The sequence below is a fragment of the Saimiri boliviensis genome, chromosome 1, assembly GCF_048565385.1.
Source record: "Saimiri boliviensis isolate mSaiBol1 chromosome 1, mSaiBol1.pri, whole genome shotgun sequence".
Lineage (NCBI taxonomy): Eukaryota > Metazoa > Chordata > Mammalia > Primates > Cebidae > Saimiri > Saimiri boliviensis.
The window spans coordinates 87,793,695-87,811,622 of record NC_133449.1 but is presented as its reverse complement, the minus strand read 5'-3'; the positions used below and the strand labels follow the sequence as shown (position 1 = coordinate 87,811,622).

The window sequence follows — 17,928 nt, the reverse complement described above, 5'->3', positions numbered from 1 at the left end:
TCAAATTATTTTTTTATTTGAAGTTTTAATCAATGTTTTTTACCTTTGTCGAGTAGCCATTCATCAACTACTCGACCAAGTCGATATGGAATTCGCTGTCTAGCAATCGCCAGGCGCTCGTTATCATTGTTTCCTTTAAAGTTTAAAGAGACATTTCATTGGTTAAAATCTGTAAGGTCAAAGGTTAAAAGTTAATACTTAAAGCTTGAGCTATACAGTTGCCACATGATTTTTTGAAATTTGGAATTTTAAAAAGTTCTACCTAGAACATTTCATGTTTCAGACTTGTCATTCATTCATTTATTTTATTTTAGCAAACAAAATTATTCCTGTGTTAATTGAAAATTAGAAATCTGCATTTGAGCTAGGTTATTAAACTTATGTTATAGACAGACCCGAACAACCAATTTAAACAGCATATAATAGCTTTACAAAAAATGACCATTGACCTCAGGGTTTTGTCTTTTTGATGTTTCTTATTAACTAGTTAAACATGTTCAGGTGAAACAGGTTTAAGTTTTCAAAATACATTCAACCTCTTATTCAAGATTAATAATTTATGATCACCAAACTTAATACCATCTTTGGCACAATGAAGCATCTAAAATAGGCCTAGCATACTTTATTCTCTAGTCAGAAAACAGAAATTCTTATTCACTTCATTTAAGAAAACAACAAAGTCCAAATAATTCTAGTGTATTTCACATAAATTGGTTTATCAATCACTTGGAAATCACAAGAGAATACATCTTGCATCATCCAGGTATGTTATTACAGGAAAAGGCTTTGACAAAAGTGACTTTATTTGAATGTCCTTGAGTTTCATTTAAAGCTTAACATGTTGAAGCAAATAACATTTGAAAAATAACTATATATGTATATGTTTTTATATAGTCAAGTATCTGCTTTTTATTAAGTTGTTCTTTAAAAGTATGACAGCTTAAGGAAGAAATATAAGCCACAAACAGTGGCCCCTATTCATAGATCTAAACTAAGTGAGATCCCTGCTTCTTTGAATAAAAAATTATCTCCTAGAAACAGTGTTTAAATTGACCTTGAATATGCTTGCAAATAGATGAGTGTTTTCTTGATCTGTAAAGCACTTAGGAAGAATCTGAGATGCCATCTCAGTGCCCAATTGTGTATAATGCAAGATGAGATTTTCTATTCCATTAGAATTAACTAACATGGAAATTTGAGCTGAGACCTTTTAGCATTAGCTCAGATGAGGACTCAGAGGTGAAAGAAATGTTGAATGGTATTACTACCTATATATAAAGAGTGGAGCATTTTGTTAGAGAAGATAAATGAATAGATTTACATTTTATTCCTCTGATTTAGAATAATTTATAAATGCTTTCTTTTACTACTCCTATGATATATTATACTTACCACAATAAACCCAGCATAATGCTGATTACACACTTTTGGAGAGATAGGAAAGAACTATATTTCAGACTTCAGCAATTTGTCATTTGAATGTCTTTATGGATGAAAATATTCCACACATTAATATTTAATTTAAAATGTAAATATCAAAGTCAAAGCAAATATAAAGTTTAATGAAAACATTAATATGTATTTCTCTGTATTATGTGATCATTAAAACATTGTAAAATAATATTTTATAATATAGGAATATAGTTTTGTTTAATAATTTTTTTAAAAGAACACGAATGGTAGAAAATTCTAACCCTGTCTTCATTTTTTAAAAGTGTACACAACTTGTGTTTTCTTTTGTGTGTTTGCATTTATGTATATTTGGAAATTTTTTAAATATGTAAAACTAGTTACTTTAGGACAGTGTGATTATTGATCAATTACATGTTTTTGGCTTGTATGTGATTTTATGTGATAAGCATGTTTTACATGTGTAATTTGAAAAGCAATTACAAAATATTTTTCAAAAATACATACCCTTTGCTCTATAGTCTTCTTTCTCACTCAATACTCATACCAAGTCATACTGGTATAACCTTTCTGACAGCTTTATGTTTAGGTGGTTCCTCATGTTTTTCATGCTAGAGCATTCCAGTCATCAGGAATGACCCACATTCTCTCAGACACCATCCAAATCTAGGTCACAAATGCCTCTTGCCTAATTACTACTACAGACTATTGACAGATCTCTCTGTATCTTCTCTGCAATTAATCACACCCATTTTCCACATATCAGCCAGTATCTAATAATGCCACTTGTTTATTATAACCCTTTCCATTTCCCTTAGGATGAAATCTCAGACTCTTAGTGAAGTTTATAAGTACTTCCATAAACCGATCCTTTCCTACCTCCCTGTCCCCTCTCATGGCCATCACTGCCTCACTTAGCTCTTTATCCTTATGAGACTTCTTTAAATTCTTCTAAAGCTTTTCTTTCTTCTCTCTGGACCTTGGCACCCATAGCTTCCTTTATGGGAAATACTCTCCCTTGCTCTCACTTCATCTCTATCATTCCTTAGCTAATCATTACTAATTAACGGAATCTTCTTGGCAGGAACGTTGCTGCCTCGGAAGGTATTCCCTGATGTCATCAAGTTAGGTTGGGACACCTGACTACATGTGTTGTAGCTCCTGAAACATGCCCTTTAGAAAAAAGCATTGAACTTGTAATTGTAAATTGTAAATTTGATCATTTGCCTTCAAACTCCAAATCTCCGTCCATGAGGTCAAATACTGTATTACTATGTGTGTAGTTTTTGTTATTTCTTCAGTGCTTACTTGCACAATATCTATCATGCACACTCCTATAACATATCTGTAGAATGAAGTAGTCAAGAAAATCTAGTTTTTAGTTCTGGCAACTTTAGTCACTCTATTAACTCATTCTTGCAACCTAACAACATTCAAAAGAAAAAGAAAGCAAATACTAGTGTCCAGAGAATAAATCATTTGTAGCTAAGCTTCCCTTTGTACTTTCCAAAGGAAACACCACATACTTCAGTTATAATTTTATTTTTTAACGAATTATCACTGATTTGAGCATCTCTACAATCAGTTCATTATTTGTTTAATAATAACATCCCCATGCCACAAACTTGGTAAACATAGTTATTATCAGTAGGGAAAGGTTGGGGAAAAAATTTCTAGATAAGTGAAGAAAAATGAAAGCTTTATAGATTATTTTAATGACTTTGAAAAAGGAAACATAAACACATAAAAACATTCACACATACATACATACAATTTGTCCTCATACACTTAACTGGTACTAACTGAATAATTATGTGACTGATAAAGTATAATGTAAGTCAACAGAAGATTTTGAAGATCCTTGCTGATGCTCAGCTAAAGCAAGATCATAAACACTGCATTCCCAATGATTAACATAGGTCACTTAACAACAACAACAGTAAAACAATTTAGAAAGTAGAGTAGGCAGTAGAGACAAGCATGAAAATATGTCATCATATGTAAGAAATGTAGCCACACAAGGGGATCATATCTTCCTACTATCCTTGAAGGTCAGATGCCTACTAATTCAGTGAGCACTGTTTTAAACTGAAGAACTTTTTAATTATAGGACAGACTTTATTCTTATAGGGGTAATGAATGGGAAATCAGATGGTGTTTATTCAATTCAATATATGTCACTCTATTATCTAAGCTCTTTGTTCTCCTACTAGAATAAAAAACTAATGACTTTTCTGTGGCAAAATTTCATACAGATAGATTGCGATATAATTTGTCTCCACCCAAACCTCCTCTTGAACTGTAGCTCCCATAATCTCCATGTGTCATAGGAAGGACCCAGTGGGATGTAATTGAATTATGAGGGTGAGTTTTACCCATGCTGTTCTCATGACTGTGAATAAGTCTCATGAAACCTGATGGTTTTATAAAGGGCAGTTCCCTTGCACATGCTCTTTTGCCTGCCACAATGTAAGACATGATTTTGCTTCTCCTTCACCTTCCACCATGATTGGAAGGCCTCCCCTACGATGTGGAATTGTGAGTCCATTAAACTTATTTTTCTTTATATTACCCAGTCTTCAGTATTTCTTCACAGCAGTATGAAAATAGACTAATACAGTAAATTAGTTCGATTATGGTGGAGTACTTCTATTAAGATACCTGAAAATGTGGAAGTAACTTTGGAACTGGGTAACAGGCAGAGGATGTAACAGTTTAGAGGGCTCAGATGAAGATAGGAAGGTGTGGGAAAATTTGGAGCATCCTAGAGACTTGTTGAATGGTTTTGACCAAAAAGTACAGGCTGAGGTGGTCTCAGATGGATATGAGGTACTTACTGGAAACTAAAGCAAAGGAGATTCTTGCTATGTTTTAGCAAAGAGACTGGCAGCATTTTGTCACTGCCCTAGAGATCTGTGGAACACTGAGCTTGAGAGAAATGATTTAGGGTATGTGGTGAAAGAAATTTCCAAGCAGCAAAGTGTTCAAGATGCGAATTGGGTGTTCTTAAAAACATTCAGTTTATTCATACATAAAGACATGATTTGGCATTGGTACTTATGTTTAAAAGGGAAGCAGAGCATAAAAGTTTAGAAAATCTTCAGCCTGATAAAACAATAGAAAAGAAAATCCCTTTTCTTGAGGAGAAATTCAAAAATCCTTTTCTAGCTGAAGAAATTTGCCTAAGTAATGAGGACTCAAATATTAATTGCTAAGACAATGAGGAAAATGTCTACAGAGTATATCAGAGATCTTCACAACAGCACCTCCTATCACAAGCCAGGAGGCCTAGGAGGAAAAAATGGTTTTGTGAGCTAAGCCCAAGGCCTTGCTGCTTTGCACACTCTCAGGACTCAGTGCCTTACATCCTAGCTGCGACTAAAAGGGGCCAATGTACAGCTCAGGTCGTTGTTTCAGAGATTGCGAGCCCCAAGCCTTGGTGGCTTACACGTGGTGTTGAGTCTGCGTGTGCACAGAAGAATTGAGGTTTGGGAACCTCTACCTAGATTTCAGAGGATGTATAAAAACACCCAAATATCAAGGCAGAGGTGTGCTGCAGGGACACAGCCCTCATGGAGAACCTCTGCTGGGGCAGTGGGGAAAGAAAATGTGGGTGGGAGCTCCCACACAGTCTCCACTGGGGAACTGCCTAGTGGAACTGTAAGAAGGGGACCACCATCCTACAGACCCCAGAATGGGAGATTCACCAACACCTTGCACTGTGAACCTGAAAAAACTGGACATTCAACATCAACCCATGAAAGCAGCCAGGAAGGGGGCTGTACCCTGCAAAGCCACAGGGGCAGAGCTGTCCAAGACCATGGGTATCCACCTCTTGCATCAGCATGATCCAGATGTGAAACATGGAGTGAAAGGTGATCATTTTGGAGTTTTAAGATTTGACTGCCCCACTGAATTTTAGACTTGCGTAAGACCTGTAGCCCCTTCATTTTGGCCAATTTCTTCCATTTGGAACAGGTATATTTCCTCAATGCCTGTACCCCCACTGAATCTAGGAAGTAACTACTTGCTTTTGATTTTACAGGCTTATAGGCAGAAAGGACTTGCCTTGTCTCAGATGAGACTGGACTGTGGACTTTTGAGTTAAAGCTGAAATAAGTTTTGACTGTGGGGAACTGCTGGGAAGGCATAATTGATTTTGAATGAGGACATGAGACTTGGGAGGGTCAGGGGAGGAATTATATGGTTTGGCTCTGTTCCCACCGAAATCTCATCTCAAATTGCAGCTCCCATAATCTCCATGTGTCATAGGAGGGACCCAGTGGGAGGTAATTGAATCATGGGGGTGAGTTTTTCTCATGTTGTTCTTGTGATAGTGAATAAGTCTCATGAGACCTAATGGTTTTATAAAGGCAGTTCCCCTGCACATGCTCTCTTGCCTGCCACCATGCAAGGCACACCTTTGCTCCTCCTTCATCTTTCCACCATGACTGTGAGGTCTCCCTGGCCATATGTAACTGTGAATCCATTAAACCTCTTTTTCTTTATAAATCACCTAGTCTCAGGTATTTGCTCATAGCAGTATGAAAATGGAAACATTGTTTACCAAATGAAGACACATCTAAATAAAGTACAATGATGATGTCTTTTTAATAGATGATTCCCTAAATCCTTCTACCATTAGGTATAAAATGGCTCAGAATGTTTAGGTTCTCCAGGACTGGCCCTACATTTTTACTTTACCTTGTGATTTTCATAAAAATGTTATCTTACACACTAAAACTGGTAATGGAAGTATATTATTTTAAATAATTTCTCAAGATGCATTTTATTTTTTTACAAATTAATGGTGATATTTACTTGTAAAATATCATTCAGTAGCTTTGCATGATTTTTTTGATTATATTTAATACTGTCCATAGTTCAATATACATCTAGACAATACATGCAATACAAAGGAAATAAAACAAACCGTTTGATTGGGAAAGGTCAAAGGCAAAAATAATTTCCAATGACCTTTTCTTCTCTTTAGAAAGTTTCATGATCTAATATTAAATATGCTGGAATATAGATGCATTACATAGAGCATTTGTGAATGGTCATTGTAAACGGGCTTAAGCTGATAGGTGAGATGAAAAACAAGTAGAATGTCCCCGAAAATTCAAATGAAAACAAAGTGGAATCTTTGGAAGAAGATACTTTTACCTTCAAGTATTCTAAATCAGAGGTAAGGATAAAGCAATAATGAGCCACTTTTCAAAGATCTATACACTCTAGTTTATAAAAAGTGTTCAAAATGAATTTCAAGTTTTTTTTAAAGCATAAAACTCAACTATAGCAATATGCTGAGCAAATAAGTTTGATTTATAAAAGCAGAGCTTCTCACTGAATAGTTAAAAGGTAACAATCTAGTCTCACACTTTTCCCATGATAAAGGCAGGATAGGATTTTCCTTTGATTTCTTTCCTTTTTCCTCCAGTTAATTTTGTGTGGTTTGATCTGTTGGTACCTCTACTGAAAATGTCAGTGACAACATACATGCCTCTGCTGAAGTAATTTTCAAGCAATGAAACTGCATATAAAATCTGGTTTATTTTCCTTTGATTTTCAAAAAGAATTAAGTATTTTTGACTCAAGGAAAGACTCCCTTCCCCCCATTCCCAGTAGTAATACCATTGCAACCAATTCATAGGTACAATCTCTAATTGGAGTGACCACTTAAGTGTAAGGTACTAAATATCATAAATACTTCAAACAAGTTTCCTGGGGTGAAAAAATTCAAAGGAAAATTTGATGCCTTATACTTGGAATATAAACCATCTATTTTTTTATTGAATTCCAGGTAGTTTTATTTGTCTATTTGTATAGACTGAGTATTTGTATCTCCCAAAATTGATCTATTGAAACCTAATTCCCAATGTGATAGTATCAGGAGGTGGGGCCTTTGGGAGCTGATTAGGTTATGAAAACAGAGCTCTCATGAATGGGATTAGTGCCTTTATAAAAGAAGCTCCAAAAAACTCCCTCCCCTCCTTCTGTGATATGAGGACGCAGTGAAAAGATGGTCATCTGTGAACAAGAAGGAGGACTTCACTAGAAATGAAGCCTTGTCCTTCCTGGTCTTTTGAAAGAAATAAACTTTTATTGTTTTCAAGCCACTCAGTTAATAATATTTTGTTATAATTACCCAAATGGACAAAAACCCCATGCAACAATATTTGGTCAGAGTTTAGTCTATTTATTCTATATGAACAAGCAGACTTCTGGGAAATGAGAATAATTTCAAAGAATCAAGGTAAGCAGCACAAAGCAATAAAACTCAAATCCTCAACTTGAAGTTAAATTTCATGGTGTGACTCAGAGAACAAAGATAAATACAATTTTAATCATATTTTTATAACTTTTGGTCAGTAGAGTCAAGCTATATGAATGTCACTGATACACAGCTTTTCTTTCATCTTAGATTTTTACCCTCATTGTATAATTTCTCCTCAGAAATAAAAGTGTCAGTGTTTGATATGATATACTAATATCTTTGGGGGAAAATTTTTAAAAATGCTATGAACCAAACATTTGTCTGGAATAATATGAGAATAAAAATAACAAGAACAAAAAAAAGACTTGCTTCTTTGGAAGGTTTCTTAGTTCTTGAGTTTCAACATTGGGAAATGAAACAAAAAGATTCTGAAAGTCATCTATCTCTCAAGAGAAGATGAGTAGTCTGTGTATAGACTGATTTTTAAAGGAGAATATGACATTTGGGTATGTCTGGGCCCAGAAGGCAAAGTAAAAGTTTAACATTGTTTTGTAAACTTACTCTGGTTTTAAATGCAGCATAATCACATAATTGTCAACTAAATGCTACATGTATTGTTGTCATATAGACCACACAAATACCATAATGCCTAATTTAGCTGATAATGTTCAAATAAGTAGACTTTGAACATCACTGGCACCTTTTGAGAAACAAAGTTTTGAAAAATATAGCTATTCTAATGAAAACATTTGTCTTATTTATTACATTATTTCCTATATCATTAAAATGTGTATGTACCAAATACACATATTGAATTGGCTCCTCCCTCCTCCTGTTTCATCTTCAACCACTTACTTCTGACTCTTCAGTCATTTTGTAATTTTTTTCAATTCCGTTAGCTAAGCCAATCCACTTTGAACATGACATTCTCGTTTGCATTGGAAATTTCTTGCATCCTTGTGTACTCAACATCCCTGCCCACCTGAACACACACATGCGCGTGCACACACACACACACACACCCCTGAGGCTGGCTAAATTCTTTTTAAAATATCAGCTGATACATTTCTCAAGGAAGCATTCCCTGTGTCCCCTACTCCTCCACCAAATTATTCTATTTAATGAATTCTTCCACTATGCATTCTTACAACACTTAGTAGTAATATCTATAATCATGATCAAATAAGTTCAGGTAATTGATTCGAGATTCTAGATTTCCTGTGAGCAGGAGCCATGTCTGTATTGTTCACTGTTGTATGCCTATGTATAACACAACGGTGGGTACCTGGCAATTGCTTGATAAGTAATTTCTAAATGAAAACTGAACCCATCCAATTATGCAAAAATACCTTAAGTAGTATCTTTGGCATGGCAATATAATGGTATTTCTTGTTCAAGATTCATAAAGCAGTAAGATTGTTAGTGTCCACTAATTTTATATATATATATATATATATATATATATATATATATATATATATATGTGTGTGTGTGTGTGTGTATACTATCTCTATATATATATATAGTATATACACACACATATAATTATATATGTTTATATAATTAGTGGACACTAACAATCTTACATATATAATTGTGTGTGTGTGTGTGTGTGTATTCACAAACACCATTGGCTTGTGAGAAGAACAGAATTTTGCAAAATGTTGTAGTAAATTTTGCTTTGACATCACATTTCCTTTTTTTCTTGCCCATTTAGTGTCCACGAATTATATATGTGTGTGTGTCTATTTCGTTTATTCAGTTTAGTAGACATTAAACTAAATAAAGATAAAATATGTGTCTCTCTCTCTATATATAATACATAATTACTGAGTTATATGAAATGACTCAGTAATTCTGCTTATCTTTCATCAATTATGAATTTACCATTGGAGTACACAACAGGACAAATCTCTTAAATTTTATTTTTACACTTAAATACAAGTCAATGATTTATAGTCTGAGGTGACCTCTACTGTGGTGCATACACTATAGCAGAAAAGTTAATACCATGTGAGATCCTCTTTTTTCTAATTGTCTAGAGAGCCAATTATGCCAATATTGAATTTGGTTAGAGGGAAATTTCTGTAAGAGCTTCATTTATCTAATGACTGTGGACAAGAAACAAAGTCTTAGACTCGATGAACTTTCAGAAATATGTCTGATCTCCAAGATTGTATGTTCTAATAGTATTTTAGTAGTGAATTCTTTCAAACAAATTGAAATGTTGATACTCTGGCTTCTCTTCAGATCATATTAATCTTTTGCTTTTTACTAAATTGAAATGTTAACCCTCCAAAGGGTATTTAATTCCAAAGTTCATCAATAAATACATCAATGCCTTCTAAAGAAAGCAGCTTTCATTTCATGAAGGCAAAATTGATACAAAGTTGAAGCTCGCACAATCAGGTAGTAGAAGTTAAGGATCTTCTAGTCTTTGTAACATGGCGGCAGAGGTCTTTTAGAGTTTGCCTGATTCATAGCTGATAAAGAGCGGTGAAGGGCTTGGATTGTCTTCCAGACTGTTAAGACCTTACTGAATAATGAATGCACCCTACCAGAATCAAAGGATGGTATTTTTCAGACAACAGGTCTAGAGCAGCCAGTCAGCCTACAATTAAGTTTTATGCATTCTGGAAAACCCAGTTTTTCACTATGAAAGTGGTCTGTAGGTAAAAAAACTAAAGAAAACAAAGGACCACCACAGAATAGGAAAAGGATGTATTGAGTAGCTTTATGTTTTATGCATTCTGATACTTGTTTATATAGGTTATCTTATTTAATCCTGATATTGATCCCAGAGCATAAGTACCTTTTCTTTCAGTGATGGAGAAACTGATGCTCAAGGAAATGACATAAAACTAATGCTGCATCATACATAATAGAAGGAGGAGTCATTTGAATCCAGATATAGCTGACTTGAAAGCTATTCCGTGGAATAGTTATAAAGCAATATCTCTTAACATCCTGTGTCAGAAGGACCAACATCTTCCCTTTACTCCTTATAGCACTCTTTTCTATAATGGAAAATGTCATTAAGTCTTGTCTACGAAGTTTCTGTCTTACAGAGTCTGGGATGAGACTGCCCTTTTGGACACATGAAATCAGTAATCTTCCCCAAATCCACAAGGATTTATAAAGAGGATATTGTTTTATTGTCACCATATTATAGATTAAGACAGTGAAGCAGAGGTAAGTAAAGTGATCAAAGACCTGTAACAGTCAAGATCCCAGTAAGAAGCAGTATTTTTGTTTTTTTCCTTTTATAATGATATCCTGTATGTATAGTCATTTGAAATGTTCCAGATGTTCCTTGTCTTTACCCCTAACCTATAAGAAAAGCCACAAGCATAATAATCCAACAACTTCACTGCTTTTTGACTGTGGAACCTCTCCAGAAACACATTGAAAATGAAGAAAGGGTCCTAGTTGTGACACAAAAGACAGCTGTATTTCATTGGCCTGTGAGAGGAATAGAATTTTGCAAAATGTTACAGTAAATTTTGCCTGACGTCACATTTCCTGTTTTTCCTTCTTGCCCATTTCTTGTCTCTGTGTTTCCTTTTACACATCTCCAGAAACGCAGTGCTTTTATGCCACCTGTCAATAACTCAAGGTGTACTTACATCTGTGCTTCCTACACATAACTCATGTTCCAAAAATACTTCACCTTCCTTCTTCTCTAGTGCCAATAATTAAACCCTGGTTTCTTTAGTATAGCTTGGCTAGATGTTAGAAAAGCAATCTGACTCAATATAGTCAGTATATAAGCAGAGACCATGTACCCTGAAATTATTGTACTCTGAGAGACATAAATCAGTACATCACTTGGATTCTATTGTCAGAGAGATTACACTTTAGGGAGTCAAGAGGCAAAATGAGGAAAGTTAAAAAACAATTTAAGTGAAAGTGCAGGAGGATAATGGATGATGAGCCATGAGTATGCAATTAACCACCATGTGAAGTCTAGTTGCCAGAGAAGTTCAGAGAGAAAATGGATTCAAGCAAAGAAGGTGTGATGTAACACAAACGATTATACTTACATCAGAATCAACATTTCATTGAAATAATAATGAGATAAAAATGTGTCATAATATGAATATTAATATTCCAAAGGTTGATAATTATCTTAAACTTCATGATGCTATTCACCCCTACATTTATTTTTAAATAAATACTCTCAAAGAAAACATTTTTAGTCTCAAAAAATTTACAAGCATCAACAATGATTAAATATTTATGTCATGAGACATGAAAAAACTGATAAAGTAAAATACACTGAAAATTGGCAAGAATTTGAAGGCAATGTGTAAAAGTGAAATATTTGTGTTAGCACGGAGAAATTAATAGTGATCTTTTTTCAAACTTCAATTTTATATTATTGATACTACATTTATGCACATTTCAAATTTGTTCCTACTGCTTCCTTAAACACATACACACACACTCATTTTCTCTAAATTAAATGGACTATCTTAATGTAATGCTACAGTAAGAGTGAGTAGCAGCTCAAGAGCTCTGTCAGTCATTCCCTTAGCTAGAGAGAGCACGCACAGCTTATGGGTGATGCGCTGTTCGTGACTAATGCTTCAGATGACATCCCAGCTCCTTATGTGAAACAGCAGGCTTTTATATCCAGTTAAACAATATCTTCATGTGAGACTGCCGTGATGTTGGGCATAGAAGGCCGTAGGCTGTCTACTGCAGAGTTCAATGGTGCTTTGGGGAAGAATTTAGAAGCTTAGTGCATGTCTAACTAGCTTAAGTAATTTCTCTCTTCACATTCCTCTCTTATGTGGATTTACATTAAGATATATCTAGTGTTTCTTTATACAGAGATTTGTAGAAGTGCTTGTTCTCACTGGCTACTTACATTCAAAAATTTTGGTTTGGATATTGTTTCATCAGATTAGTTCTAAAGAAAGGTAACCTTGTGAATTTTGGATCTCATTGGCTGTGTTGAATTAACAGTGATTTATATTTTCTTCCACCTTTAAAGGCTGTTCGTTACCTACTGCAAAGAGACTGGAGTATCATATCAAAAACCAGCGGCAAGAAATGAAAAGCAGCAGGGACAAGCAGATAACAAAATACAGAACCTGCTCTGATAAATTAAAGGTCATACTCTGTTATCATGCATAGTAAAGAGTCCTTTTGTGCTAGCTGTGTAGCATTTAAGACAGAAGAATGGTTTAACAGCTACAAAAACAGGCAGAGACACTGATAGCCATCACTAAATACTGAGAATAAGAAAAATAAAATGTAAGAGCAGCCCCACATTACCTTACAAATGGCATTTTGCCATTTTCCCAGTTATGAGAAGCTTGAGTATTTTCTAAATCATAATGTCATAACATTTAAGCTTATCTACCTTAATAAAATGTTAAACATATGTTTTTCCTAAAGTATCTTTTTCCAGTCCTTGGTTTTTTAAAATCAGAAAATTATGTGGTTCAGATGAAATTTCTACCACTCCATATCAGTCTTGACTTTTAATATAGTCTTCTTAATATTCAAATTGATCCATGAAAGAAAAGATAAGTGAATATTTCATACATGGTCTGATGTGGCCTATAACGGAAATGAGAAAGTTCCCTATTCTCCAGTGGAAAAAAAGTCTGATTATTAAGACATTCTAATCTTATATTCAGTGGAGTTCAATCTCTCTCTTCCAGTTGTAACTGGAATGCAAGATTTTTTCTTTTCAATTAGAAAGATGAGGTTTGTCCACTGTATGCAAATAATTTAAGATTAAATGTTCTGGAATTGCAAAGGACCAAGAATTGGATAAAGGTGCTGGATAATTGCTATCCCCCCTTCAATTTTATAAAATGTAAAACTACTGAAGTAACATAACCATATTTCTCTTTTTGTATATAAATTGAATACTATGGATATGAATTTAAATTCCTAAATAACTTTCCCCTAATACAAGCTGATTTTCTCTACCAGCAATTATTTCTTTAAAGTAATTATCCAGTAGTCAGAATCACTGAAAAAAGAGAACTCTTGATGATTAAGATAATGGGCTCTAATTCCTGGGTTCACTATTGATCAGCTGGATCAGTAGCATAACATCTTTTAACCTCCGTTTTTTCATCTGTAGATTTATAAGAATAGTACTCATAATATATGCAATATCTTAGCACAATGTCTGGCCCATGGTAAGCACTCAGTATAATATTAGCCATTATACTGTGGTCATGTCATTGTTTATTCTCTAGCATGATGTGCCTTATATATCTAAGAATATGTAGATCACACAAAGTATTTTCTACCCATCTGATCATAGTAAGTTGAAATAAATGTGAAGAAGGGTGGAAAATAAATCTATTTTTCTTTCCCAGGATGAGTAATGGCCAAAGACATAGCCTTATTATGGGTGATGTCTGGAACGTAGGTACTTTTATCAAAATCATTGCACTTTCTCCCAAGCAATGTCATCTCATTCTCAGAGGTTTTTGCATGGTACTTTTAAGTCAATGGGAACAACTGAAAAGAGGTCATTAACTGGAAGAAACCACACAAAGAAAAAAAGCCAACAGCACCTGCCTCAGGGAAAACAGAATTCCGGGTACCACCATCTGTTCTGTGCCAGCAGCATGGGGACAAAAGCTGTTCCCAGAATAAGAATATTTTAGATAGAAATGAAGTCTTAAAATGACATTTTAATCCATATATTAATGCTTCAAATGGATCCACTTCAACTAGAATGCCTTAAACTCTTATTTTCACCCCATAATGCTCCTGGCAAAGAAGGGCCGCAGAAACCATGAACAGGAGTTGTGGATGCTGCTTGATCCATTATCTACAAAATGAGGTTTGGGGACTGGATGGCTGCCAAGTCAACCTTCAATGCTAATGACCCATGGTCCCAGGCCTCAACATGTTTTTTTAGTAAAGACAAGCGTTACACTACCTTGTTAAAACATGGTGTCTGTGGATTTTCATGAGGAAATTAATTTTAGAGCCATTAAAAACAAAATACCATACATGTTTTTAACTCAGCAAGTATCTTTAAAAAGGCAGTGAAATCTTTGGCTTGGCATGTTCTTTTCTTCCCCTCTGTCTCTCTTTTTAAAACTAACTTACAGTGCCTCAACACTTTTATGAAGAATTTCAGTTGGCATCTGTGGAGACCTTTATAATTAAGCCATTACATTTTTCTGAAATGTTTGATGTTTTAAGCTTGTCTTCTTTCTTCTTTCTGCTATACAGACACATATATCTCTTATCACTGAGACATTTCCCTACGTTCTTTCTACCCATTTACCACAGCATGTCATGGTTTTGACAGCCATTTTTAAGAGGAGGAAGGTAGACATAGGTTAGATTTTAGAAGATTTCGGTTTTGCAAAGTGTAGTTAAGACAATGAAGGACAAGGCATATGATACTAGGAAATAGAGAGGTTTGTCTCCTCTTCATTTGAAATTTTTAGCACAAAAGAGATTAGAGCAGAAAATATTAAGAGGAAAACTGAGGACTTCAAGTCAATGGCTGCTCTTTGCAAACCCTTTTTGTCCAAAGCCTATCAAACTAAACCTTTTCTTGGATTGCTCAAACACCTGTGATCATGGGAACAGTACTTTCAGAGTTATTTCTAGTTCAAGACAAAGTCTCATGAGAGCTCCTATCCAATCAAATCTGTCAGGGGCTGACTTAAAAACCTGTAAGTGGCTCAGTGTAACTCTGAGACTAAGTAGAGATCACCAATTAAGACCCAAGCATCTTAAATAATGCAGTAGGTACAGAGGATAAATAGTTCATGGCCTAAAATAGATCAGAAGAAAACTATGGATTTCTCTACTTCCCTCAGTATTTCCTCTTAAATTTAAGCCACTTGTTATTTCTAGCAGAACTCTAAATGCAGAACAGAATGAAAAGAAGATAAAAACAAAGATACCCTATCAAATTTGAGCTGATGCTCCATTACTAAGGACAACTGGAATTGATCCGACATGTGTTCTTTTCCACCTTTCTTATAACCCAATAGATCTATAGTTAAGCTGTGTCATACCAAGAAGAAGGCTGAACTTACTAGGACATAAAATTCTGGCCTGATTAACACTTCATCTAACACTTTTTCTGAAGTCTTTTAAATCTAACTGGTTTCCTTTTGACTTCATTGAAAAGAAGCAGTCTGTTAGCATCTTCCAGACAAGGACTCTACACCTACTTAAAGACTGTTTTGGGCTTAAAGATTGTTTATACCCCTAGTACCTAAGAATGTGATTGTTTGTGGAAATAGAGGCTTTAAGTAGGTAATTAAGTTAAAATGAGGCTGTTAGGGGGGATCTTAATGCAATCTGACTGGTGTTCTAATAAGAGGAAGATTGGACATACAAAGAGAAAAAAGGGATGCACAGGCATAGAGGAAGGAGTATGTGAAAACGCAGCAAGAAGGGGGCCGTCAGCAAGCCAGGGAAACAGACCTTGGAGGAAATCAAAACTGCTGACAACGTGATTTTGGACTTTCGGCCTCCAGAACTGTGAGAGAATGCATTTCATTTGTTTAAGCTACCAATCTGTGGCAGTCCTAGCAAACTAACACTGAGATGATTTAAATGGAGTTTGAAATCGGCCGGGCACGGTGGCTGAAGCCTATAACCCCAGCACTTTGGGAGGCCGAGGTGGGTGGATCACGAGGTCAAGATATCGAGACCATCCTGGTCAACATGGTGAAACCCCGTCTATACTAAAAATACAAAAATTAGCTGGGCATGGTGGCGCGTGCCTGTAGTCCCAGCTACTCGGGAGGCTGAGGCAGGAGAATTGCTTGAACCCAGGAGGCAGAGGTTGTGCTGAGCCGAGATGGTGCCATTGCACTCCAGCCTGAGTAACAAGAGTGAAACTCCGTCTCAAAAAAAAAAAAAAAAAAAAAAAAAAAAAAAGGAGTTTGAAATCATATGTTGTTACCTTATTCACAGATCTTTGATATTAAGATGTGATAGTATTTTGCTGCCAGTTGCTAAAACAGTCTAAAAATGAGCACTCATGGATTTGCACACAGAATAAAGATCTATGTTAATGTCAAAATCATGTCCATTTTAATTATTAATTTTCGTTAAACTGGATTTTGTCCTGTTCTGGTTTTGCTGCAAATCATAATATTCTACATCACAGTTCTGGTAATTAGGTTACCAAATAAACTCTACCAATGTACATTTTTGCATGACTAAAACTATAAGATAATAATACTATTTTCATCATGAAATATATATGTATGATTACATGCAGTTCCATTCATGTACATAGAATAACTTTTCCAAAAGGAACTACTTAGCCTTTCATATCACTAAATGAAATTTATTGAACAAAACAAAACATTTGCTACTACCATTTTTTTGACTTTGTACTCCTTATATCTTCACTAGCTACGGAGATGACTGCAGCACTATTAAAAATGTGCTGTCAGTGTTAGCTTTCCATTTTATATAAAAAGTCTCATTGCAAAACACACAAACAATAAAAGCAACTCTGCACAAAACATATCCCTAATTATGTTATTGATTATGTCAGGTGATAATGTCTCACTTAAATATGCTTATATGTTCTTCAATTTGGAAACTACTGTGAGATCCCAAAAGATTCATTGTGTCCACTTCAAAAACTCTAAAATTCGAAGTACCAGAAGACAAGCATATATTTATTCACATCAATTTCTATCCTTAGGAACTGCTTATGGAATTAAAAAAGAGAAAAAGAAAAAATGATTTTGAGATATTATGATTAGTTTTGTGAGGCTTGCTAAATAGTCATGCAAAAAAAAATAGCAACTTTCAGTGTTAATTTGGAATTTTTATCTTCTACTGAAAACTGAACGAATATCTTACACTGTTGTGCTTTACTTTGATGCTCATCACTGAAGAAGAACACTAATTCCAAGCCCAACTTAGAAATACACCTCAGGAAAGCTGCCCTGCAGCAGAGCTGACCACCTCCTCGGAAAATGCCTAGGCACAGGGATGACTGCATCAGCTGGTGCTCCAACAAAAAGACGTGAATTCTATATGGATGTAATGATCTCAAGATCACTATGTTTCCTAAGAAATTAGACATGGCTTCTCCATTTCCATCTACAAAGACAAACTTCAAAAAGAGTTCATGTCCTTTGTGGGGACTTGGATGAATCTGGAAACCATCATTCTCAGCAAACTGATATAAGAACAGAAAATCAAGCATCACATGTTCTCACTCATAGGCGGGTGTTGAACAATGAAAGCACATGGACAAAGGGAGGGGAGCATCACACCCTGGGGTCAGTTGGGGGATACCAAGGGAGGGACAGTGGGGGGTGGGG

The 17,928-nt window shown here is 35.1% G+C and overlaps 1 protein-coding gene across 32 annotated transcripts in view; it reads right to left on the bottom strand.

Moving 5' to 3' along the window:
• The window catches only part of NRXN1 (neurexin 1), a 1,157,741-nt gene that overhangs the window by 144,253 nt on the left and 995,560 nt on the right, over positions 1-17,928 (bottom strand). For 20 of the 32 annotated variants that reach the window (XM_074400196.1, XM_039478496.2, XM_074400202.1 and 17 more), the window contains one exon: positions 44-133. The exons of the other annotated variants lie outside the window; for them this stretch is intronic. In XM_074400196.1, the coding sequence (XP_074256297.1) occupies positions 44-133 (90 nt within the window). The remainder of the gene's footprint in view (positions 1-43; positions 134-17,928) is intronic. 32 annotated transcript variants of the gene reach the window in all.